Here is a 27,170-nt window from a genome sequence, read left to right as displayed (position 1 = left end):
GAAATGTTTAATTTTGTCCAGAGTGAACGAACAATAAGTTTTGCGAATGCAAGCCTGTGTGAATGAATTTCAGTTGGTAGGATTGCCTATTATTAAATGTCAGAAATTGCATTTATCGTGTTTAGCTGAAGTTTTTTGTGGGCTCGAAAGATTCTTGATTATTTCAATAAAAGTGATTACTGGTAATAGTCAAAGACACAAAACTTTAAAAAACAACAGCCATGGCAAATGTGGAGTCAATGATTGTTGAAGAAAAGTCGCACATAAAGCCCATAGATCGTGAGAAGGTTGGTTGACCCGGCTAGCCGAATCGCTTACAATTTATTTTTCTACCGTAGATATTTTTTAATTTCTATACTTTTCCAGACATGTCCACTACTGCTGCGTGTTTTCTGCTCCACCGGCCGCCATCATTCCGTATCTGAGTACATGTACGGCAATGTGCCGAGCAACGAATTACAAATTTATACCTGGCAAGATGCTACTCTTCACGAGCTAACCTCCCTAGTGCGCGATGTTAATCCTGATACCCGCAAAAAGGGTACTTACTTTGATTTTGCCATAGTTTATCCAAACTTCCGTAATAATCACTACCAAATGCGTGAAATTGGTGTAACCTGCACAGGTCAAAAAGGCGCTGATGATACCAAGACATTGGCGCAAGCTAAATTCTGCATTGGCGACTTTTTAGACATATCCATCACCCCGCCCAATCGTTTACCTCCTATACGCCGTAACCGACCGTATTAGCTTGCACTATAAGAGCGCTGTTTACGTCGCTTAAATGCTGGGAACAAAGGCCGATTTTACATTTAAGGTACCTTACTTAGCGGTTTTTTAATTTTCAATAAATCGTTCTTTTAATATTTTATATGAAATTAGATTGTACACGCTCTTGATGTACATACATTCATGTATCATTTTAGCATTTGTACTTAGACAAAGGCTATGCAGAGAAAATACAATAAAATACAAATTACAACAAATTAATAATTAAAAATGTAAATGTTGGTATCTGCCATTTACTTAAATACTATAAATATTTATACATAGACTTTTTATTAAATTAATTTCTGTAGATGGAGTTCGGCCGCTTGGATTTCTTCTTGCCAATCTGTGACATATCAATCTCAAGGCCATTGGGTAGCACAGCTATGTTTTGTTCGTAATTGATGAAAGCGTTCTGCTGGAGCTCTTCCTCAGTTTCACGTGTATTGGGATCACATTTGATGCCAGTCTCGTAATGGTATTCGCGTTTGTTGCCATCGGGATCGATATAGCCATAGGTGCCCCTAAAAACGGCAGTAAAATCATCATCATTAACCATAATTTAGTAAATGTCGCGTATTTGCTTAAAGAGCGTCATAATCAAACAAATCAAAAACTAGAAACACGGCTTTAAAGTTTTGAATTTACATGTCTGTGCTGTTCATTGAGTTCCCAAACAATATTTTAAGGTGTAACTAGCCATAGGGGTAGTTCAAGATGCCCTTTTAATAGAAGCTCAATAAAATTATAAAAATTTTCAAGGGAAACTGCTTATTTTTTAATTGAGTAGAGTTATTAAATTTTTACATCACATAAATGAACAGCAGCCATTTTTGCATACTTAACTCAAGTTTTTTTTTTGATTATAACACTCTTGTAGCAAATGTGCGATAAGTATAAAGATATTAGATAAAAACTCACTTTGTAACACAATCTGTGCCGATGAGTTCTTCCTTGAATGAACCGTCATCATTTTCATAACCCCACGTAATGCTACCGTCCTCATTCTCTTCACGCCACTTGCGTATTGTTTGTGCTACCGGACGTTGGCGACGCTGTTGTGGCTGTTCACGTTCCTCGTGTTGTACTTGATTGTACTCGATTGCCGGGCGTGGTGCTGGTGCTGGACGTGGACGCGACCGTACTGGTGCCGGTGCTGGTGCTGGCTGTGGGGCTGATTGTGCTTCGTATTGTGGACGTGGTTCACGCACTTGGGGACGTGTACGTATGACATTGACACGTTGTGGCTGTTGTGGTATGGGCGCCGGTGCAGGTGCGCTCTGCTGTGGACGCTCTAAACCGAAGCGCTGAGTGCCGAAGCTGCCTATACCGTAGTCATTGAAGACTGGTCGATTGTTAATTGGTGAGGACGTTGAAGGCACGGCCGGTGTGGGGCGTTCAGCGAAGCGCGTTGTGGTCAGGGCGGGTTGTGGAGACGGCGCAAGTATTGGCTCATCCTCATGCAACAGCTGTGACAGTGAAGGTGAGTCCTGAATGGAATTTGCATCACCATTTAGGAAGGCATTAGCTTGCTGCTGGAATTGCGCTTGCTGTGCCTGTGCTAATTGCTGTTCACGCAGCAGTTGTGGCAAGAAGACATCCGGCTGCTCGTCTTCAGTCGATTCGGTCACAGGCTTGGCCTCCTCTTGTATGCGTGGTGCTGCCGATGGAATGTAGGTGTTTTGAGCGCGCAGTGCGACTGGACGACGCACGCGTACCACTTTTTCATTGCGAAATTGTGGGCGTCCAGCAACTGCTGGACCAGCCAGCGGCACAGCGCCAGGTATACTCAGTCGAGGTGGATACGGACCATTCTGTGCTTCAACGACCAACAGCACTGAGAGTGCGGACAGCAAGGAGGCCAACTGGAATGTAAAAACAAGAGAAAATTAAATTAACTGAGCGGGTTTCATGAAAAAAACAAATGTATGAGCTATCACAATAGGTGAATTGCATGAGCACTTTTAACATTTGCTATTTGAGTCGCGCTTGCGCCATTAATACAAGTTGCGTACAATTCTCTTTAAGCCTGAAGTATACCGACTTTTGTATGTATGGATGTATTTCTTTTTATGCACCTCATTAAATACCTTTTTGCTAAGTTTTTTTATTTAAAATACTGCCTCCAAAATGTGTGTTGCCGTTACAGTCTAGTAGCGTTACATTGCATTTTGAGTTGCATTAATTCTTCTTATATATTTTTGTTGTAATTGTGTAGCAGTCATGTGGCAAGTGGTTGCCTTTGCTACGTGCCAAATTTGCCAAGTGTCGAGCTTCTGTAATTAGTTACGGTTAACTGTTTAGTTAACACCATAAAAGTGACGCTGCCACCACCGCCCAACTCCAAAGCATTGGCGCAGTGGCAGTGAAGTTGTTATTGCGGCACTAGTAATGCGGTCAAATAACTCATAAACTTTCTGGGTTACTTCATATGTACATACATATGTACGTATGCGTGAATGCAATTTTGGATGTTGTATTAGCAATTGTAATGTAATATAAAAAGTGTTTACCAAATTGTTTATTACGTAAATGCATTCACATACTTAATTAATTTGTCTCTTTTACTTTACATCATTCATTTTATTTTTTGTCTAACTGTATTCTGTATTAATTTATTGTTGTCATAACAACACTACTACGCCTTGCCTAGGTCAGCTTCAGCTAACCTTTTAATGGTTGTCATCAAGCGCCACTAACGATAGGTCCAGAAAGCGACTGATGGCGTTCGCTGATTTAACCGGGGTTGGTCGCGGAAATAACAGCCCTTGGTCATGTAAAACCCGTGTCATTCCGGTACGTAGAACCGGCTGACACGGAGCTTCAAATGCCAAGAGAGACCCGCGTTATTCTCGCCCAGTTACGGTCTGCTTACTGTAGCCGTGTCAACAGCTACCTGACCAGACTCGACTCCAATATCCCCAATTGGTGTCAGTCATGTGGACTGTCATATATCCGGATTAACAGGGCGGACTCCGTCTTTCATGGATTAATTGCAAGTCCGCAGCTGGAAGATCAATTAATGACTAAATTTATGTACCACTGTATCAGAACTTTCCTCTAGCCCTAAGTACCCCATCGTCAGCGGAGGCTTTCTCGCTCCTCTAGAATATTGTTGACGACGGCGAACCAGAGGAAGGATGAGAGAATTCCATGCATATACTCGCTCTATGGCCGACTCGGGCACCGCCCCGAACTAAGTAAGAGCTTCTAGTATCCCCTCGGGTAGCCTTGTATATATCGAGAAAAAGGAAAAGGAAAAACTCGTCTCTTACTTAAAAAATGTGTGCAAGGCAGAGAGGGACTCAATCGCTCCCGAGGAATCCTACTTCTTATATACAGGCAAATCAGTCTCTTAAGGGTCTTTAATGGGAAGGACGATAGGCTTATTGGTCTGAGATCCCTCGGAGATAAGTGAAAGCTTTTTCTTGCCTTGGGGAAAAAATGTCAGTGTCACAGTCGCTCCAAGACTTTGCTCACGTAGACGGAAGTACGCTGATCTAATAGAAGGTTCAGGAGCTGTTGGGAAATGGGCATCGAGGAGAAACTTAAGCGATTACTCTCCCGCTGATCGCCCAGTCGTGGGAATGTATTTTCAATTTTGTGTGTGACCATCAAACACAAAATAAAAGATGCAAATCTGTACCTCACTTCATAGCCATGGGAATGAAATACAAACGCATAATGATTAATCGAACGTTTCAAAATGCTTCATTTTATATTGGCAACTGCAACAATAGCAAAAACAAAAATAATACCCTAGGTATAGTACGACTTTTACATACACACATACATACGTACCTACATACATAGTTTCTTATGCGAAATTCCTAAAATAGTTTAAATCAATTTCGAGTAATAATGAAAAAGAAAAAAAAAAAACAACTACAACAACAAGTGACCAACTGAGTTGGCGCAAACGCTATTGAACCGACTGGATTTAGTACTTATTCCACTTGGCTGGCTGGCTGGCTGACTGGTTGGCTGATTGGCTAGCTAGCTGGTTGCTATGTATGTATGTAGGTAATTAGCGGTAATCATATCGTAAGACTCTAACGAACGAATTGACGCTGACATAGCGGCTGCCGGATTTCAAAAGGTACGAGTTCGTTGAGGATTAGTAATACATACATACATACTTAAATATTTATTTATATTTTTGTGTAAGTGTGCAACGGCAATTATTTATAAGCCAGTTAATATTTGTGCGCCTTAAACAAGCACTTTTACTGTGATTTTTTATAATAATCGATTTTTTATTTTCTTTTTTGCAAATCCACCAACTCGCCGGGTAAAACCGCGCAGCAGCAGCAGCCTTTTGCGCATTTCTGACTGGTTGTTTTGCAGCTGTGTTTGCCGCTTACGACTTCTAATCCAGTATTTTATTAGTCAGCGCCATTTTTACCGCAAAAGCCTTGTAAAAATTCAAACTAGTTTACGTAAAAAAAAAATTCAAAAAAAAAAATTGTATTAAAAATCTGAAATATGTAACACCGCCAGCAGTGCTACAACAAATCGAACGGCAATGGGTTTTATATGAATTGGAGCACATGGATAAGAGAATGTGTAGATATAGATGTACACTCACATACACTTGAATAGGGACAATGCCTTTTCGATTTATTTCCTGAGTTATTTTTATTTACATGGCAATTCTGACAACTGTCTTTCAACTCACGAGAGTCTTTCGAAAGACAAAAACCATCTAAAAATTTAATGAAATTTAAATAAATATAATCATATTTTTCTTTTCAAAAGAACAAAAACTAGAAATTAAAGGAAAATTAAATTAAAGAAAGAAAACAAACTAATCAAATACATTTCTAAAAATTTCAGAGAAAAAAAATGTTTATTTTAAACCAATAAAATAAAAAAAAATAAAAAAAATAAAAGCAAAAAGTTCCTAATGATTAAATTGAATTAAAAAAATTATTTAAAAAATAGGAACAAATATGTTTCCAAAATTTAAATGAAATTAACAAAAAACTGTTTACAAATCAATAAAATGTAACCTAATTTGCATTATTTTGCAATTAAAATAATGTTTATTCTACAACAAAACCCATGTAAACGCAAGTTTTAAACTTTTTAGAAAATTAAAAAAAAAAAATCAAGTCATAAAAAGAAAATCTAAAACTGGCACTTAAATTGAGTAGTCTACAAAACTGCATACTAAAAAAAACTAAAAATTTTGAGAGAAAAGTGTGCATTTTTTATTTTCTGTAGGGTTGAAAACTGCATTTATAATGTTTTCGTTAGAAAATAAACTGTATTTTGATTAAAAAATAATGGAAATTAAATAAATGAAAAAAAGCCAGTAAAAAAGTGAAGAAGCATTTTTCCTATTCAAGTGTATGATAGTGTATGTATGCAGATGAAAAGTAGCTGAGTGCAAAATCTATTAAAATCCCAAAAAAAGTGAAATATGAAAACACTCGTTTACGTCGTTACAAAGTTGCCCTGCTTTCGATTTGTATGTACAGTGATGGAAAAATAAATAGTGAAAGGAGATTTTAACAAATTTTTCCTATTTTTCTTTTTGCCATTTAATATTTATTATTTTTTTTGATCTGATTGTCTAATAAAAACCATATAAATTCATATTTCAAATTTCGTGCGAAAATTATAAAAATTCTGCAAAATTGCATCTACATTTAAAACTTTTTAATCTGATTTTTCAGAATTTTTTTTTTGAATGAACAGTTTTATAGTCTATTAAATTTTATTAGAATAAATCGCGTTAAGTTTTGAAAATTTTTATTCTGAATGTATTACGCCCTTTTTAAAAAAAAAAAAACTGATTAAAAAATTTAAATGCAATTTTGCAGAATTTTTGCACAAAGTTTGAAATACGAATTTATATGGTTTTTGTTAGATAATGAGTGAAAGAAAAATGGCAAAATTGAAATGAAAGAAAAATTGGCAAAATTTGAAAAACTGTCGTGTCCCTATTTATTTTTCCACCACTGTATACACAAGTACATACATATGTTTGTTTAGATGTACCTCCCGTGGTCCGCTTACTTGCACACGCTACTGTTTTGCGTTCGCATTGAGGGAATGGAATTCGCAATTGCATAATTTATATTGTCCGAGTGTTGTTGTTGTTGCAATCAAGAAAATGTAAAACTAAAAGTAGGAAAAACGTGAAAAACGCTCCATTTACTGGTCAGTGGTGTTTGATTTATTTATTTTTTTCTCTACTTTGTTTATCTACTATATTCCGCGATTTTTATCGCAGCTTTCGTGGCATATATAATTACTGCATTCTCTTGCTTATGACGCTTTTTTTTCGCGTGCTTTGCATCTTGCACTATTCCACTTCAAAGTTGCGGAAATCACTTCCGTTTTTCATGCGTCTGCGCCAATTCACTGTCTAGGACACGCGCACGCGCGCTGCTGTAATGTTTATGTAATTTAATTTAATTTGCGTCTACTCTGATTCGATAAACACAGATGTGTATGTATTAGGATGACCAGTCTAAAAAAAAAATAATAATAATCGGCACTTTTTGCCATCGGAAATATATAATTTATTATAATTTAAGACCTCTACCAAAATATTTCGTAAAAAATTTTAAGATTTACGTAAGTTGCAGCTTAATAGATAAAATTAGTATTAAAACATATTTTTTCTAATAAATGACCTAGATGATAGAAGGTTAAAAGGTCTGCATAAAAATTCTTATAAATTTTGTCAACGAACTAAAAATAATTCAATTTTTTAATGTAGTCTCAAAAAGGTCTAGCTCACGTAAATCTTGATAGTCTTCAGAAATATTTTTATATATATTTTTTTATAATTTTTTTTTATATATTTTTATAATTCACTTTTCTTGGTGATGCATCCTAATGTATACATACATGTATGTTTGTGGACCGGGCGTGCAAGACTTTGTTTTCCACAATCCGTTCATTGTTTTCATTTATGGAATGCGGTTGATTAACTTTGTTGAACGATCTGATGATGGCAGGTGCCTCAAAAGCAGAGTACAGAGACATTGCTCGAAATGTTGCTGGGGAAATTGCCACCACATTTTTGTTGGATAGCTTGCAGTAGCCAAACTCGATTTAGACTGAAGTGACGCATTTTTTATATTTATCCAAACATTTTTTTTTTGTATTTTTTTTAAATTTGTTTTACGCGTAATAGTTTTTACTCACAAATAACTGGTTTATTCGCTGACTCATCTCACTCATTCAGTTCAAATGTCAAGCACCCCACTATATCGCGTCTTCAGCGCTTTGTTGAACGATGTCTGATACTTTATTATCTGCTCTTACCCTCAATAGCATCGGACTATTGCATCAGACGGACCGAATTCAGGCTTATGGATGAGCGTCATAGATGTAGTTTTGTAACATCACAAAAATGTCGCAAAAAGTTTAGGGGCAGGCACCTGGTGCAAGGATTTTGATGTAACATTCGTCGGGTTGGTTTTCGTTCGGCTATTACCCGCTCAGCGAGGGGGGATAGCTTCTAAGCCTACAACAACATTCGAACTTCTGAGTCGTCGGGTGAAGGTCGACCGAAGCACCTCTGAACTGCGTCTAGAGTATTTTGGGTGTCAGTTGGCTGGGGGTCCGTTTCCGCTTTCTGGACGAGTATTGGCTATTAAGGCTTCTGCTCCATTCGAATCTAGGTAAAGCAAGTGTTCTTAAATCTTGTTTCTCACGGGAGTTCTGTTATGCATATATCGATAGGTCGTGTGTGGCCTCAAAGGACAATGCTGTCGCGACGATTACTGTTGACGGTGATGACAGTCGGTTCAGCGGATTTTTCTTGTGTTGATTGGTAGTCGACCTTTCGGCTCCATTGACTTATTCAGACCGCCTTCTTTGTCCATGTGGTAAAGAGTGTGATATGTAGTATCTTGGCTGCAGATATTTTCAAATTCTTTCAGTAAAAATCTAAAGATTTCTGGCAATAAAAAATTCTTTTGCGCTTTACAGTGCATTCTGCACTTTTTAGCCATCATTTTGCATACATCCTCATTCCGCATTGAAAGTCGAGTTTTTGGGCTGAACCTATCAAAGTTCTTCATCATTTGTCAGAGAAGAAGCCATACCCTTGAATCTAGGGTTACTTAACCAGTCTGGCAAATTTTTCGCACAAACTCTTTTATTACAGTTGGGTAGGGCGAAAGTGTCGTATTTGGGAAATATTAGCTTTTTTTATATACTTTTTTTGTGGGGTTACTAGGAAAACAAATGAACAAACATTTTCTTTGCCGAAGTTAGGGGAAACTTCGGGTCCTTGGTATGGTGGAGGACTCTAGATAAAGGGAAGAACGGGAAAACAATACGGAAAGTGCAAAGACTCGCACGGTATACCGGGAGCAGTGAGTAACCTCAGGAAGAGCTTAACATGATATTTCACCTACAACCTCTGCATATTTTTATCCATGCTACGGGCGCAAAGAGCGTCCTCAGGCTCAGAGAGAATGAAATAAAACGGAGGCGGCTCAATGGAATTAAAGCGGAAATACTAAGTACTAAGGTTTTCGATCAGAGAAGGATGGGATGCAGGACTGCCAGTAGAAGAGGAAAGTATATCCATCCATTGAACCGGAGCCGGTCTCTAGTCGAAGGACCTGCAGATAAATCGGTCCTTTCACCTACTGAACGATTGCAGCCATCTAAGCTGTAGCAAGGGAGGCTAGTATTTTCCTTAGTACTTAGTACCAGAAGACAAAACCACTATCTTTGTCGATAGTCAAGCATCACTGAAGGCAATAGGTTATAAAATAGTGAAATCGGGAATAGTATGGAAATGTCGCACCATGCTGGCGTCACTGAGCCATATCAATGCCACTCTATGCTGGGTCCCCGGACATAGCAATATTGAAGAGAATGAGTCGACTGATGAGATGCCTAGATGCGGCGGAGAGCGGCCAATAGAAGAAGCGGATAGCTCTGTACCACCACCGTTTAGTGATCACGTTAGGAAAATTGATGAATACACTGTGGCCGCGACGAATGACTTGTGGACCAAAGGGAAGATAGTGAGATCACAACATTATTACAGCTGCGGCCTAGTTGGGAAAAAGATAAAGTGACGTACCGAAACTCAAAAGGTCTGCAGTAAGATTCCTTGCCGGTGTCATCACAGGGAATTTTGCTATAGTACTAATGCTTTAACGATGGCGAATACCACCAAGTGCTCTCTGCCGAAAATCGCGATGAAGATGAAGATGAGTCAGACTTTATGGGTCGATGTCTACGTATACAGCCGAAGCGTCTCAAACACTTGGGTTCACACTTCCTAAACAGTCTGAGTCAGATATCGGAGGTGGAACTGTTCCATCTCCTATACTTCTTTAGGGATAGTAATAAGTTTGTAGAATAATGACGTAAAAGGACCTAGCGACTCTCTCGGTTAGAGGTACGTGTTTCCGCCTGACACTCGCTTGAAGAGAAAGAAGGAAAAATTCCATACTCGCCCTCCTAAAAATATTGGCTTGGTTCATCGTCTTCGATGTTTTTATTGGACCTGCCCTAAGTAGCGACTGTGGCATGTGAACGGTTCCTTACATTGGATGTATCCGCTCGGTTTTTGGCGTTGACACGTCTGTTCCTTATTGGGTAAATTTTAACTTTGGTAGATCTATTTATTACGGTTCGCTGGCTTCAGTTCAAAAAGGGGAGTGACAAAACTCGCCTAAGGACATCGACTGAGAAATCGAATAGCCAAAAGAATTGCATTTCACGGTTGAATTGCCATTTACACTAGACGAGTTTGGTTGAACTACAAAAATCGACTGGAAAATTGACCCGTGTAAAGGCAGCTTTAGGCTACGGTTACTATGGATTACGGTTTTGTTTGTTTGTTTCGAATTTTCTTGTTTCAAAGAAATCGTAAGAATACGCATGTAACCGTAGTAACCGTAGCCTTAGGCAACTAAAATTTTTGTTTTCAATGAGTTTTTGAATTCTAAAATTCTTCTACAATTATGCAATGGCCAAACAAAAAACAACAGCAAATAGTTTGTACACTCACATGACTGGCCACCCAAAATTTCCACAGGCCAATACCAGTTTATGTGTTTTCTTGCAATTCAGATTTTTATTGCCTTTTCTTTACTGATATTTACCAGCTGGACATGCTCGACTGAATTGACTTGCGAGCGCGACCTGTTTCAGTTTTCGCAAAACTTGTGTTACAATTTTCGGTTGACCATTTGGGTAAAAAAAGTAAAAAAAAAGCGACAGTAAATGTGTTTTGCAAATAAAAATGTAATACCTGTAGATACATTTACAAAAAAAAAATAAAGATAAAACAAAACGGCCTAAAGGCGCGACGCTGCGTGTGCTTTATTGATTCTGCTACTGGTTTGTGGTTTTGGGTGCATTGTTTGTAATTGCTTGGCAACAAGCAACAAAGTATGTACAGTGCCGAACAGAAGTATTGGCACAGTGAATTTTTCGCAATATATGCAAAGTTCTTTATTCTAATTTATTTTCGATAATTTTTTGTAAAAATATTGTTCATTCTACACCAGAAAACATAATAATAAAATCTCTAAACTTTGTGCAAAACTCAGGAAAATTCATTAAATTTGCACACTTATTTGCAACTTTTTATTCAGATTTTTTAGAAAAATTCAAAGTATGCAGTTTTATAGCCCATTCAAATATAATAACAAAGTGCAAGTTTGAAGTCGCTAGAAAATCGCATTGATTTTTGGTAATTTTTTTTACACAAGTTCTTCCATACAAAGTAATTCGACAATTATTTTTTGTATGGAGAAAATGAGCAACACCTTCCACCAAAAAAATTGCCAAAAATCAACGCGATTTTCTGGCAACTTTAAACTTGCACTTTGTTATACTAAATTTGAATGGGCTATTAAACTGCATACTTTGAATTTTTGTTGCAAATTAGTGTGCAAATTTAAAGAATTTTCCTGAGTTTTGCACAAAGTTTAGAGATACTATTATTACGTTTTCTGGTGTAAAATGAATTATATTTTTATGAAAAATTATCGAAAATAAAAAATATAGTAAAAAACTTTGCATATATGGCGAAAAATTCACTGTGCCAATACCTTTGTTCGTCCCTGTATATACATATAAGTACATAGAGTAGTACCTGCATACATACATACATATTATATCTACAACTATAGTCTATAATTGATAAATTTTTAACTTTTAGCTACATACATATTTGTTCAATTGTCCGTTTTCGACTCGCATATCTGGAATTTCTGCTTACAGAAAAATTCTTTTTCATTCGCTGTTTTCATACTCCTATTTGCCTTTTAATGTTTTTTGCTCTGCCGCATTGAATATTTGCCCGCCTTCAACGGACAACTAGAAAATTGCAATGTTTTATAGTTTTCGCTTTCAATATCAATCGTCGTTTTTTTTTTTGCTTCAAATTCTGCGCCTGCGTGACGTGCGCGCTCACTCAGCCGGCAAATTTTATGCGGAAATTAATTGCGTTGGTTGGTTATTATTTCATTCGATTGCATTGCTATTCGTGTGCTCATTTATTTAGTCATAGACATAGACATCGACGATAACATAATTATAAGTTAATAAGACCAACTAACCTTAATCATGATTAGCTCGCGGCATTCTAGCGTTGATTATACGGCATAACTTGAGTGCATTGTTGATTAAATGAATTCTCTGCTTTTTATACCATTCATGAGCATGAAATGGTATTATAACTTTGGTCCGATGTTTGTAAGTACCAGAACAAAAAGAGATAGACCCATTAAAATGTATACTTATATGATCAGAACGTCAAGCTGAGTTGATTTATCCATGTCCGTCTGTCCGTCTGTCCGTCTGTTTGTATGCGATCTAGTCTCTCAGTTTTCGAGATATCCGGATCAAATTTGGTAGGTGGGTGTATTTTTAAAATGTATTAATCATTTGTCGGAACCGGAAGAATCGGACCACTATAACATATAGCTCCCATACAACTGATTGTTCAGATATGAGATTTTTCGTTATAACTTCTCCATTTATGCAGCTACGAACATGAAATTTTGCAGTACTTGCACCCATTATCAACAGAATACTTACAGTGAAAATTACAAAGATCGGGACACTATAACCTATAGCTCCCATACAACTGATTGTTCAGATATAAAATTTTTTGTTATAACTCCTCCATTTATATAGCTGGGAACAGGAAATTCCGCACTGTTTTCAATAATTATAAACAGAAAACTTACAGTGAAAATTAAAAAGATCGGATAACTATAACCTATAGCTCCCATACAACTGATTGTTCAGATATGAGATTTTTCGTTATAATTCATCCATTTATGTAGCTAGGACCATGGAATTTCGCGCTGTTTTCACTCATTATCAGCATAAGACTTACAGTGAAAATAACGAATATCGGGTCTCTATAACCTGCAGCCCCCATACAACTGATTGTTCAGATATGAGGTCTTTTATCATATCTCCTCCATTTATGCAGCTAGGAACATGAAATTTCGCACCATTTTCACTCATTATTAACAGAATACTTACAGTGAAAATAACAAGGATCGGATGACTACAACATATATCTTCCATACATCTGATTGTTCAGATATGGGATTTTACTGTAAAACTCCTTTATTTAAACAGCTAAAACCGATAAATTTCGTAAGATATTTTATAAATAATAATACAAAGTCTACTGAGAAAATCATCAAAATCTATGCTGTATAAGCTTTATCTCCTATAGCACTGATTGTTCAGATACCAGTTTTTGCGATATATCTCCTTTATGTAGGAAACTAAATAAACCAATAAATTGTGTTACCGGTTTACATACCGATCACATAGCAGTGAAAATCACTTAGATTGGTGCCATATAAAGTATATCCTCCATACCTCTGATTGTTTAGAGGCGATTTTTTATATAAGTATGTAACTCCTCTATCGATGTATGCAGATGTATTCAAAATCAGTAATCTGTCAAACTAAAATTTGCAGATGTTCATGAAAGGTATGAAGCCTTCGGCATAGCCGAAGACAGCGCTGCTCTTACTAGTTTCCAAATTATTTCTTTCTTTGCCGCTTCAAATGTTTCTTATTTATTTATTTATTTAAATCGTTAACTTATAGCAAAAATAATAGGGATAATTAAATAGCAATCGCAACGCAGGCCATCAAATTTTTTGGTTTGTGTTTTTCTTTCTTTGTTCTATGAATGCATAAGATTTTGTCGCATTCCGAATGCACCTCTGAGTTTTAGTTTTGTCTGTGTCAAGTAATTTTAAGTAATTTATTGCGCAAGCGAATTGTTTGTGAGTACATATGCTTGTATTAAAACGTGTTTTCATCCTTTATTCATAGACACTTTTGAATTTCATAAATCTTCAGCGTACCCACGCGTGGTTTTTGAGTGACACAAGCGACACTCGTAAGCGAATGTTGTGGGTCGGAAATTCTTTGGTATTCATTTGTTGAAGATGTTGCATGTTTTATGTATGTACATTAGGCTTCTTTCAAATGTCTGACGGTGGACCGTTATAATTATTATAATATCTAGTACAACTGCGGCCGCTGGCGCCGAGTGGTTAAAGGTGCGTACTACCAGTCCGGTTCGATCTTTGGTCAAAGCAAAATACCAAAAAAAAATTACAGAAAAAGTTTTTTTCAAAACAGCGGCCGCTCCTCGGCAGGTAATGGCAAACCTCCGAGGATATTTCCCCCTTTAAAGCTTCTCATAAAATCCATTGGCCGTTAGGAGGACTGTATGTCCCTCTATTTGTGTAAGAACATCAAGACGCATACCACAATTTGGAGGAAAAGCTCAGCTAAATACTTAGAAAAAGCGCCACTTCAATAGTAAGCTGCCTGGTCTCGGTTCTTTGGTGAGTTGACGGCGCAACTGGCGTCTTTCGCCTAATGACGTAGGCGACTTAAGATCTCGAAGAAGTGTTCCCACTGAAATTTGAGCATAATTTTCGCTGGTCTAGCCATCTCATCCCTCCGTGGAAATAGCGATAGCAAGAGGAAGAGGCTAGGCTGTATGCTTTGAGCCGCATCACCTAATTCTATATCAGATCACTTAGTCGCACACCCATCTTTCTTTCCCGGAATACCACTGTGAACCAGATTGACTGTGCGCTTTCGGAGAGATTGTGGGGATTTCCGGTACTCTTGCGCGCATATCGTTACGCCTTGACTGCAGCTTGAATGTCGGAAGGCGAGTTTTGATTGAGCTAGGTCGATCACATCTATCAGCATCGTCTCCATGTCAAATGCGTACACATATTTTTGCCTATAAAACACTGCAATAATCTGGCTGTTTATAGGTCTCTCGATATGTAAATCTGCCAAATATGTCGGTTGCTTGCAGTCCGTCGTTGCTTGCACTTTGTAGGTTGATTAGTTAGAATTTTGTGTTAAAAGCTCCCATAAAACCAACGCGGCGTAAATCTAATTGGCGCGCTTGGCGACAGTCTTTGACGCTGAAGTTGCTATGAAAGGCGGTTTCGCCTACCAGGAAGACGCATCTTTTCCATTCAGCGTGCACCTGACAGTCCAGATGCTTGCACTCAAATTTATCAAAAATATAGGGACCTGTTGAATGGTTTTCTACAAGGCGACTTCCAAACTCTGCGCAAAACTTTGTCCTAGGGTCGTTATGTTTTGAGTACACTTTTAGACGCCGGCAAGTGGCCGTACCTCTTAGTGAAAAGAAGCTGCAAACTTCAGTGGATCCTTAAACCAAATACGTCGTCGAAAGCTTTACACAGGTTGGTATCTCGGCCATCGGGTGCTCACTCTGACGAAGGAGTAGGAATTGTATATACCGAGATGAACGTCCATGCCTTATGAAACTAATAAATTTTCAAATTTCTTCGCTTGCGCTATTAGTTATTCAACAAATTAGTTTACCCCTTCCCTGATAGAATGGAGTAGGCTCCCTTTTATGCCATCCCATTAAGCCATTGTGGTGAGATTTACATGTACCTTACGTAGAAGTATTGACGTTGACCCACTTCAAAATTAAGAAACAGAAAAAAAGACTCAAAGATACGCTAAGATCAGCATCTACATACATAATTGAATTATTCTTTGGTGAGCAGCAGTGTGTTGATGTTGCAACTCGTGGACGTAATTGCAATTTATACGCTATTAAGGTAACGTATGTATGTATAATTAAATCCTTGAGGTGTGCAAGTCATCACTTCATATAAATTTCAAGGAAATCGTAATTTATATAATTTTTTTTTTACAAAAGAACAATAAATGTTTATAGGACAATCAACAATACCAACAGATACTAGTTTCAAGGAATGAACAATGCAGCTCGTATGCATTCGTATGTATATTTGTATGTAAGTGTATCTACATACATACATGTTTAGCCGGTCCAGATGCGTCGGACTTTTCACAAGTGCATACTATGTATGTATGTTTTCAGGAAGCTTTGGGCACAAGCAAATCACTGCAGCTGTTTTATCTACTATATCGAATATTGGCCCGTTTCGCCAACTGCGTAAATTGCTGGTCTACTGGGATTACCTCAGATATGTTTGTACGTACTATTCTTGGTGCAATTACATACATACATATGTATTTGCATAAATGTTTGTAAACGTTACATATTTTTATATTTATTATGCACATGCATATGTTACATATGTATGTATGTATAATTGTGTGCATGGTTAGTATGCGTGCCACAGATTTTTTAAGGCAACTTGTTATTACTGTTGATGCTGTTCCTACTAAAACTAAGCCATTTGTTGTCATATTTAGAGTAGTTGTTGTTGTCATCGTTGGCATCGTTAACTGTTGTTGCTGTTATAGTGCTGAGTTGTAGTGTTATTATTAATATTTTTTGCTCATTCACCGGCAATGCTGTTGGCATTGGGCGTAGCTGTTGCTGCTGCCATATTTCTTTCTTTTATTTTATTTTTATATCCAAGTTTGTGCTAAATATGTATGTACATATGTTCATGCCTTAATATGTAGATATGTAAATATGGCCACGTACAGTTGTAAGTACTCTTATATAAATTTTTTTCACACAGTTTCACAACTCATTCCACTCGCCCAATTACAATCAATTCGTTCCCTGCTCCATTGGTGGCGATTTGTGCGAGACGTACTGTAGTTTGCTGCATTTTTCTGAATCACTCTCTGACTAATGTAGGTACACGTACATACATACATAGGTACTCATAGTTTAAACTGCAACGGTGTAAAAACGATGGACAGTGTGAATTCAGTTGCAGCTACCGCCCTGTAACCATAGCCAATGAATGACTAATTAAATGGCTTACTGACATGCTGAGTTGGACTTCAATACAGTGATATGAATACTTGCATACATATATATATATATATGTAGTTATATGTATACCATAATATCTGGTCTTAATTATTATTTTTTTGTTAAATAATTAAAATGGTTTTAAAGGATTTCTAATTAGGCCGAAATGTTTTTGAACTGATAGAAAATATATAATTAGCTGCTATCGTACATAGCGAATTCATTTCAATCGTTCATTTTAAATAGAAAAATTTTAAGACTTAAGATATTATGACGCTTAAAAAGTCATGTGAATCCCTTCATTCAAAAAAAATTACAGAATTTTTAGATTAAAAAAAACGCTAAAGCAAAAACTTGTATAAAAGTTAGGCAAACATTTTTTTACACAATACCTCCAACTAATCTTAAAAAATTCTGAAAAAATTTTTTTGCAAACACTAAGTTAAAAAAATGTAAATTGAATAAAAACAGCTTAACATAACATTTTTAGAGTTTGCAAAAACAAAAAATCTTAAAGGGCAACAGATCCCATCTTAAAAACCACCTGGAATATTTCAGGACCTTTTCTGAGCAACTCGAATTGCATAAAAGAATTTAATAAAAATTTGTGTATATTTTTGCTTTTTCGAATTTATTAAATTCAAAATTCTATACTTTTCCCCTCATTTTCTACATGTATTTTTCTTTATAGCCCTAAATATCAGCTTTAACTCTTTCGGCAACACTGGTTTAGAATTTGAACCACATATTTTTGAGGTGGTACATTTTTTGAACCTCAAATATTTTCCTCTATTCCATGCGTAGCAAAGATTTGGAAAATATATATAATTTGTACCACTTGAATTAATTTATTTTATTCTATTTTTTATTTATTTTTGTTTATTTTAATTTTTAGTCATTTTAATTTTTATAAAATTTTTTTTTTAGTTTTGAGTTATATTCAATATAGTATTAGTAGCTATAATAGTTTTTATGATTTTGAAAAACCTAACTTTCAAATCCCCGGAAATTGTGAAATTTTGAATTTTCCATTAATTTGGAAAAAATTAATAGTTTTCTTTTGGCACAATTTTGTTATATGATAAAAGAAAATATCTTACCAAAAATGGGCGATTCCAACAATTGGTCGATTTAACATGGATTGACCCAGCTATAGATGCTAATCTACCTATGTGCTATCATATCGGTATTGGTTTTAAAATTCCGTCTATACTATGTACATACATACATATGCAATTTAAAGTTTGTAAACAAAAAATAAAACCAAAAGAACAGAAAAACTAAAAATCAACACAGCTCACGCCCGACCTCTATGGGCGTTTATTATGCGCCTAGCATGCAATTTACACACTCACACATGCATACACAAACACATGGCAAATACTTACAACCATATTTTGTTAAAATTCATACAACATTAAATACAATTTTGCATTGTCTACGCGCCACCATCGTTAAAAAATACGCTGACAGTATATGACTTGAAATTATTTGCCGCTTAAATCACTGTGGCGAACTTATTTTGTTACTCCTTACAATTGCACTTTTGACTCTGGTACCTACATTTCATTATATTTATGTACATACATATGTATGTATATATGTATGTATGTATGTTGGTTGTGTGCACCCATTCGACTATGCCAGTTTTTTGTGTGTTCACTGAATGCGTAGGCAAAAAATGTCTCTCGTCTCTCGTTTTATTGCATTTGTTGAATTTTTATTAAACCATATCTCTTCATCTGCCTGGCTAAAACTTTTTGCCACATATTTTCAGCATGCTGTGTATGTATGTGTGTGTTATTTTTTTTTTTAGTCAAACATATTGCATATGCCCTTCTTGAACTGTAAATGTTTGAACGAATTAATTTTGAATAGTGGCTTATTAAAGCTAAATCGAGCATTTTCATAGCATTTTATGTAATAAATAAAAATATATCATTTAACCCTTTCAGGACCAGTCATCAGAAAACTATATGAATAATTTTAAGGTTTTCTTTTTTGTATAATGTGCCTCATTTTTATTTGACTAATTTTATCATAGTTGAAGTTTTTAAACTGAATATTTTAACCCAAACTAGAAAAAATTACTACAAATTAAAGAAAAAATACTTTTAGAAACAAAGAATATAGGAAAAGAAACATATTTTTAGAAAAAAAAATAAAAATTTTTTTTAAATTTCATATTTAGAAAAAAACACTTTAGGAAAAATTTTACACTTGAGAGGTACATTTTTGGAAAAAAGAATTTTTAGGAAAAATGAGTAATTTTTGGGAAATTGTTTTCTAGGAAATCTGTTTTATATAAAATAATTTTACCAAAAGCACAAAAAATCATCCGAACCGAAAAAGATTTCTAAGAAAAAATTCAACACAGAAAAATTTCGAGAAAATTGAATTGTTAAAATTTATTTTTTCCTTATCTTTTCTTTAAGGAAAAAATCAGATTTTTTATAGACTTCAATATAGCAAAAGGTAATCATTTCGTCGTGTTTATATTTCCCATCCCAGTGGAGATGAACCAATTTTTGTGGATGTGTTTCCTTTCTGTTTCTTTTTTTTTTAATCTATAGGGCTTGCTAAATAGCTCTCTTCTCTCTCTCTCTAGGTGACGTGTGTGAAGTCTGATGTGACGTTAACTTAACTCTGACTTTGTGCAGCCTTGAGGCAGCTGATAGTTTCAGAATTCCAAACCTATTTCGGTGTTGTTAAAAAATGCTCAATGAGGCGTTCGAAGAAATCAGGGCATTACTTAGCCGGGGCTGAATTGCAAACATAGTTCAAACTAGTCCCATTCAGGAAAACTTTCTTATTGCATATGAGGTCTAAAGCAATATGTACAAGTGCATGTAACCATTTGCAAACTATTTTTACTTTTATATGTAGGCCAGTTGCAGATTACGTAATGTAAACGCCCAATTTCAATAACTTATTCAATATGCGCACAAGCGCGACTCACTTTCGGCTCGCTTTGCATGCACGTATGTACCATATGTAAGTATGTATGTATGTACATATGTGGACTACCTTGCGCTGGCCGCCTGGCATATTCGAAGCTGATAGACATGCTACAGTTTAAGATTTCAACTGCTAAGCCTCATACAAGTTATGCCACATAGAGAAAGGCCAATGCATACAAATACACGCTAGGCAACAGGTGAGTACATAAATATATACGTATTTACATACCTATTTATGCATGCAGCAACATGCTTGGCTTTGTACCCTAAACGACAACAGTCCAAAGCGGCAAGCTTGAATGCATTTTTAGGTTAGTAAGTGCATAAAATTCGTACAACAAAGTTGCCTACATTGTTTTTGTGGTAATGTTGCTAATATTTTATTTTATTTTTTTACTAGCATTGTTGCTTTTGTTTCTTGCTTTTGTAACTACTTGTTTATTTATTGTTGTTGGCATTCTTGAAGGTTGTTTACCTCAAATTGATATCTCTGCCACCTCGCTGGCTGGCTGGCTGGCTGCCTCTGAGGTCTTACCTTGAGGGTTTCCCCTTCGTGCGTGGCTGGTTACCGTTGCTTTTCCGCTTTCGGTGTGGCCTCTCCGGAGGCTGTGCGCACAAAATGTCAACATTGAGATTTCTAATTGTTGCGATGTAACGATTTTCATCTGCATTTTGTGCTGTTGCAAAACACTGTTATTCGGCGAAGTTATGCAAAATAATTGCTTGACAGCAAAAAAAAAATGACAGAAAAGAAGTAGGTATGACTATTACATTTGAGTGATTATCTAACATTAATTTGTGTTTTATTTTTCCTCTACCAACCAAAAAAAAAAAAATATTGGAAAATGCGGTAATTTTATGACATTACCTATGGTTTATGGTGTGCGATTGATGGTTGATAGTTGGAAAATGCATTTTTTCCAACAAATAAATTGCGCTCAAATCGCTTTGATTGATCACAACATCGATCAGTGCTAATATAACAAAGTTTTTCTGATTTTTTTTTTACTACATAGCACTAAGATTTTATGCTAAATATTTGGTATTTGCTTATGAGTTATTCGCTTGTGCTACTTTTGTCATAAAAAAGTTAGTTGTTTTACGAATTTTGTAATTGGAATTTTCTTATTCCTAAGCTGATATAAGTTTCCTTTTACATATATCTGACAGTTACTTTGTTGCGAATTGCACTTTTTCCCGCAATTCTTAACAAGACAAGCATTTAGCTGTTGCCAATCGTTGTAGCTATTTTAATAAGTACATATCTATGTAATTTTGTGAGCAATGTATTCTGTCCCTGAGTTGCTGACAATCCCTCACCTGACAAAATTGGTATTTGTCTCAATTAGTAAATGAGTGAATGGCTCGTTGAATTTGAAATAGATATTCTTTGTCAATAACTTTTGAGCAAGACAAACGACAGCATAAAAAAGCTGCTACAACAACAACAACAACATAACAAAAGTAGTTCGCTTCACTTAAAAGCCAGTTGCGCTTTATTTATAAATTTGGGAGTATAATTTGAGAGTATAGTCCCGCCACTTTTGCCTCAATTCCAAAATTGTCCGTACTTTGTGACGTCTGTGGTGTATTCCTCAGTCCATCTTAGTAGAAAAGAAATCGGTGGTAGTAGGGAGTTATCTGATTCACTAAAATGCACTTTCGAGCCGTATATTCGGTTATTTTATTCTCTTACATATTGCTATGTCTAGAAACCCAGCAGAGAGAGAGAGAGAGAGAGAGATTTTGACGTAACCAGCGATGGACGACATTTCCGAACCACTTTCGAATTTACTGCCGTTGAACTTAATATTTTCAATGTCGCCTGGCTGTTAACGACAAAGATTTACTGTACCGTGTAAGACACACGCCGTCTTCTCTATGCCAAAGAACTCCGCGACACAGTTATTAGATGGACCTTATCTAAAGGTCTTTGGCGTACAGACCCGAGCTGACTCCTTTTTCCATCTTTGAGCCATCGGTGTGGATGGAAATACCATCATTTACCGATGGTACGCTGCCTTGCCAATCTTGCTTGCTTGGTTGGGAAATGTATGGAAATATTAAAACTAAAATACCAGAATGACGTACAGTAATCAGTTTCGACATCTAAGTAGGCCATGATTCCGTTGCGCCGTAGGCTATTCATTACCTTCAAGGCTGCCGCGTGCCCGTGGTTTGTCTACTTTCACAATTTTGACATCCTTACTCAAAGGGTTCCATTCCCTATTACGAATACTAAAACTACTTACTTCATGTAAAATATCCTGTTCGACCCTTCTTGTGGTGCACTTCTTATAGCTCTATTTCCATTATTTTTTGATTGCTGCTTTCATCCAGTGCCTTCCACCAGGTAAACACTCCCTAGGTTAAAATCGGTCTGATGACTATGGTGCACATTCCGTGGATGATGTGCTGTGGCAGCCCTTAGTTTTTCCTGGAAGCTCTTTTAAGTTTGGAGTCAAGTATAATACCTAAGTATTTCGCTTCGGAGAAAAGTTTCAGGCTAATTCCGCCTGGCTTTGGTAAGGGGGATTCAGAAATTTTTCTTTTCCTAGTGAACAAATCTAGTTCGGTTTTAGAAGGGTTAATTCCTAGCCCATTTGGTTTTGCAAAGTCGGAAACACTGCCCGGTGCGCGAATCGAAGTTGTGTAGAGGTATTTTCTGCGAGTACCTCTTATTCAACTAAAATTTAGCCTACGAAATCCCTGCAGTGTTTTCCTAGCGCCACACTGTTAAGGCCCAATCAGTTTGTTCATGGCGGGCTTCAGTATTTCACACAATACGATCGATAAGATCTTATAACATACATATGTTTAGAACGCTGTTCATATTAGTGATAGCCATTCTTTGTGCATGAGCCAGCTACCAAGATATACCCCGTAAGCAATCGGGTAACAAATCTGCAATCCTTCCTTGGTTGTCGTGAGTATAGTTTTTGCAGGTGTTTAACTCATTATATCCCCGTACTGCCTAATCAAACTGTCGTCTATTTTGTCAATCACTTCCCGGCTGCGAAGGACGTTAGAAAGATAAAGCCTCCTCATTTTAAAATTTCGAGTTTAGTTCTTAAAACTTGCGTTATTTTGTTTATAACTATGGGATACTGAATTTTAATTCGTTCTTATTAAATTAAGATTTCGACTAGCACACTTAGCAAAACTTTTGAATCAGAATATGTAGATTGTCACAGGCCAAAAAGTTGCTAAAATAATTGCTTCAAGATTTCATATCAAATAAAAACAGGCAATGAATTGACAAGTGCACTTTTTCATTAATCACTCTTAATAGTACTCGCAAATTTTTAATAAATCGTAAACAACTTTCAGAAGACCTTCAAATTTGACAATAATAATAATAAAGCAATTTGCCGAAAGGTGGACTACTTACTTACTTAAATATCTTTCGATTATGACAAACAAAAATCGTTATATAGTACATACATACAAATCCATGTACATATTTTCAGCGGTATGTATAAAAGAGAAAAGCTTAACAAAACGATAAAATAATCTTTTTATACATATGTATGTATGCATGTACTTTGATTTACTGTATGTATGTATGTATGTCCTTCCTCATCACGGACGCACCCAAAACATAAAATGCTCAATGGTCAAAATGATAATTTCAATTGCATGCTGATTTAACGCTGACACCTTATTATAATTAATTTTTATTTTATTCTTGAACGGATATGTATGTATGGTATAGAAAAGCAAGTGATGGTAGAATACATACAAATTTATAAAAGTGCCATAGTTACCCAAAAAAAAAAAAATAAAATTAGTTTACTGTTAATTTATTGTTTCGAAAAAAGAGGCTAAGTCACTATTTCGGTGCCGTTCCTTTTCTTCCAAGGCAAGTATGCATACAAATATTGAAAGGCGTAACAAATTGTGATTGGCTTTTTAATTAGTAAATTCAGCAGGTGGCATGAAATTCATGCAGAATTATATAATGAAGAAATTGTCAGGTAATGGTCATAAAACTACTAGCCAACTTTTGTAAAAGTAAGTGGGAAGTGAAGCGTATCGCGGATCGACCAAAAGTGTAGAGTTGGTGACAAATTTTGCAAACTTTTTTTTTTTACATAACACTTTTGCCTATAATTTTTTTCTTCTACTCTAATTGCATATTTAGATATGTATAGTAGAAAAATTTTGCAATGCAATAAAAATAAGTTGTGCATACAGTGGCGGGGAGATGAATGAAGACACATTATTTTAACAAGTTTTGGCTATTTTTTTTTATTTATTTATTGTTTGATATTTTTTATAAAAGTATTGCTCACCGTCTAACAAAAACCTAATTCCTATGATATTCATGTGAGCTCGCAGCTTTTCCATCAGCTTTGGAGTTGTAACTTACTATACTGCCTAGGCTTTGAATAGCCCGTGTGAGTTCTCTCAATGGGCTTTCCCAAGTAGGCGGACCGTTTATCTAAGCTATAATGGTGGCTGAACCTTGGCTTATCGACTCAACTCTTAACTTTCTTCACTATCTAACTACTTTGATCTGAAACCTGATCAGTTGACTGCTGCAAAATCTATTCGAAGGAAGGACCCGCTTTGTAAGACAAAGCTGAAAATTATGGCTTAAATTACACTTCTTTGATCAGATAGATAATGGTGGGCCCATTGTAGAACGACCACGCAAATCTGGCTCAGCCAGAGGAAAATGTCCGACCCACTCTATGTAGAACATCGTATATGGCAAGTGACCGGAATTATTACCGACCACTGCTTAGTGGGAAGGCATGCTACTAGAATAGAACTGCCGATTAATGACTTCTGCCCATCGACTATCTCTTTGAATGCGCTGTCCTAGTAGTAGCCACTACAACCTAACGTAACATAACCGGAAGGGCTGGGATATTAGAATACTCGAATATCTGATTAAAAATTACGAATATCCGGATAACAACATGAACGGGTATTAACCGGATATCAAAAACAAACGGGTATTAATAACCGAATATCCTGATATCCGGATTTTTTCCGTTTGTACGAATATCCGAGCATATGTACATATGTATGTTTTTATGCCTTCAGTTTCGAAAATATGAGTTTTGAAGATTACTCGACCGCGGCGTCATCTAGCCGCGAGGTTTATACCAATTCAGAGTCCGAATTGGAGTTTAGTTTTGAGATTACGACATTTGATAACGAATCCGCCTTTTAATTCAAATCATGTTGACGAGAAATCAGATTTCATTTTTCTATTTCGATTTTAAACAACTAATTCTTCGATCACGGATGTTGTGATTCGGCACCACGTTTTCCAAAATCTTCGAAATTTTCGGAGAAAGTTTCAAATTCGTATTATTATGAAAAAAAATTTTATAAAAATGGGAGTAAGTCTATTATTTCAAATTTCCTTAACTCCATCTTGTCTCTAACATAGTTTCCAAAGAGCTATTTACTCTTAAGAAAATAATGTAAAATTGTATAAGTTTTACTTTTTTTCACGTCCATTTTTTTCAATATGATTTTGCAAGTTGTAATAAAAAAAATTCATAAAAAAAATTCAGATTTTTTTTTAAATAAAAATATCATGTGTATCAATCACAATACACAATGCAAATTGTTTTTTTTTACTTGTTGACTTATGTATGTTCCGGAAAAGGTTAAACTTTTTAATCAGCTTTTTAACGATTATGGCTCATTATAGTGCTAAACTTTTTTTTTTTTTAAATACACCAATTGATTTTCTGCATACATAAAAATTTCTACCCAAGCTCCAAAAGCAGTTAATTAGGTTGTAAAAACTTAATAACTAACTTGAAAACAACAGCTATCACTTTGCTTTGCTTACTTTTGCGCGATTTGCACACATTCACTAAAAAATCAAAATGAGCAATAAAATTGACTAGAGCCATAAAAAGCATTAGTGGGAAATTCAAAAACACACAAAACAAGAAAAAGAGAAACAAATATGAAATATAATCTCAGCTATCAACTGCAGCGAGCGCAAGCAAAAACTTCAATAAAAACGAGATCATTAAGTGTGCTAAACACCCACTAACCAGCAGAGAATGACTGACAGTTATGTGGTCTAAAAATTAAAAAATCTTTGACTGTAAGCCCCTAGAACTGTCATGCACACGCCCATAGCTGGTTATAAAATTTGGTGCGATTGCCACATGAAAACAGAAAAAAAAATCGAAATTGAAAAAAATTAAAATTAAAAAAAAAAAATATGAAGTTGAAAAGACCACAAATTGAAACCAAGAAAAAAAATATGTAAGACAACACCACAAAAAAATGTAAGTGATCAATTTGTGGTTTGCTTGCGGTTAAAGTTGTTGCTTTTTACCCATTTTTACCCTCTGTTGTAGCGCACACTTAACTGTCAAACAATGTTGCAAAATAATTTTTATTGATACTCGTACGTAGCGCATAGATAATAACCAAAAAAAAAAACAACTTACCACAAATTGTTGTAGTTGCATTTTTGCACGCGCCGCTATAAATCCGCTTTAATGGTTTGGCTTTATTTTTATTTATATTATTTGCTTTGTTGTTGTATTTGCTGTTGCTGTTGCTGTTTTTCTTTTTTTTTACTATTCGTTCAATTGAAATTTTCGTTGCTTGTAAGCACTTCCGGTTCTAAGGCGCAGGCGCACCAACACAAGCAATTCAAATTGTTCACAAAACACAAACAAACACACGCACACACAAAACAGTCTCTTCAAATGCTCTACGAGCGATTCGTTTTCTTCTCCTTCTTGTCTTCACAATTGCACTAAACTGCAATTTTTATGAGCGAAACCTGCGTGCGTTGCTTATTTAACTTTTAAAACAAATCCAAATTCCGCTTGATTGCTGGGCGTTGTTGCGGCGGCGGCGGCGGCGGTGGCGGTGGCAGTGGTTGTGTTGTTGGTGGTAACCTTTTCGTTGAAAATCGCTTGTCAAATGCTTTGTGCCACACGCTTCCAATTCGTTTTTATAGTCAACGCGCTTGGCTTAAGGCTGGTGCGAATGAGCAGCAAAAAAGCCAAAAAAAAAAAACGGCAAAGACAAGAGTAGTGGCAGAAGAAATCAAAACAGCAGCAGCTGTTGCTGGCCAATACTCGTTGATTGGAAGTGAGCTTTTTAGCTGACTGACTGGAAGTAGGTAGAGAAAGCTTTACTCTTCTGAGTATTAGTGCGTGCAATTTTGACTTCCGGCGGAACTGCAGTGTCAACTTGGCGGT

At 36.1% G+C, this 27,170-nt stretch overlaps 2 protein-coding genes across 3 annotated transcripts; one reads left to right on the top strand and one right to left on the bottom strand.

Annotated features, from left to right (window-relative positions):
• Positions 1-88: 88 nt before the first annotated feature.
• LOC118738719 (histone deacetylase complex subunit SAP18) lies at positions 89-986 on the top strand. Of its 2 annotated transcripts, XM_036469655.1 has the most exons (3): positions 89-287; positions 367-541; positions 626-986. In XM_036469655.1, exons 1-3 carry the CDS (start codon positions 222-224, stop codon positions 748-750), a joined length of 366 nt encoding a protein of 121 aa, XP_036325548.1. In that variant the 5' UTR covers positions 89-221; the 3' UTR covers positions 751-986. The 2 variants fall into 2 exon arrangements, with proteins under 2 accessions (XP_036325548.1, XP_036325540.1); XM_036469647.1 differs by having other exon boundaries at positions 367-986.
• Positions 805-26,884, bottom strand: LOC118738699 (tyrosine-protein phosphatase non-receptor type 23). The gene is made up of 3 exons (XM_036469614.1): positions 26,406-26,884; positions 1,690-2,633; positions 805-1,292 (listed from the first exon to the last, which is right to left on the bottom strand). Exons 1-3 carry the CDS (start codon positions 26,424-26,426, stop codon positions 1,067-1,069), a joined length of 1,191 nt encoding a protein of 396 aa, XP_036325507.1. The 5' UTR covers positions 26,427-26,884; the 3' UTR covers positions 805-1,066.
• Between the last annotated feature and the right edge of the window lie 286 nt (positions 26,885-27,170).

The sequence above is a fragment of the Rhagoletis pomonella genome, unplaced genomic scaffold (genome assembly GCF_013731165.1).
Source record: "Rhagoletis pomonella isolate Grant_MI unplaced genomic scaffold, Rhpom_1.0 Rhpom_scaffold_00001, whole genome shotgun sequence".
NCBI classification, from domain to species: domain Eukaryota; kingdom Metazoa; phylum Arthropoda; class Insecta; order Diptera; family Tephritidae; genus Rhagoletis; species Rhagoletis pomonella.
Note: the sequence above shows the minus strand (reverse complement) of the source record. Positions and strands in the feature narration are given on the sequence as shown.

What these genes read in the sequence shown, in the direction of transcription:
- LOC118738719 (XM_036469647.1), top strand. Translation starts at nt 222, where the DNA reads ATGGCAAATGTGGAGTCAATGATTGTTGAAGAAAAGTCGCACATAAAG. An exon ending in AGCCCATAGATCGTGAGAAG is followed by an intron (nt 288 to 366) that starts GTTGGTTGACCC and finishes ATACTTTTCCAG; the next exon opens with ACATGTCCACTACTGCTGCG.
- LOC118738699 (XM_036469614.1), bottom strand. Translation starts at nt 26,426, where the DNA reads ATGCAACTACAACAATTTGTG. An exon ending in TGCAACTACAACAATTTGTG is followed by an intron (nt 2,634 to 26,405) that starts GTAAGTTGTTTT and finishes TTTACATTCCAG; the next exon opens with TTGGCCTCCTTGCTGTCCGC. An exon ending in GGCACAGATTGTGTTACAAA is followed by an intron (nt 1,293 to 1,689) that starts GTGAGTTTTTAT and finishes TGCCGTTTTTAG; the next exon opens with GGGCACCTATGGCTATATCG.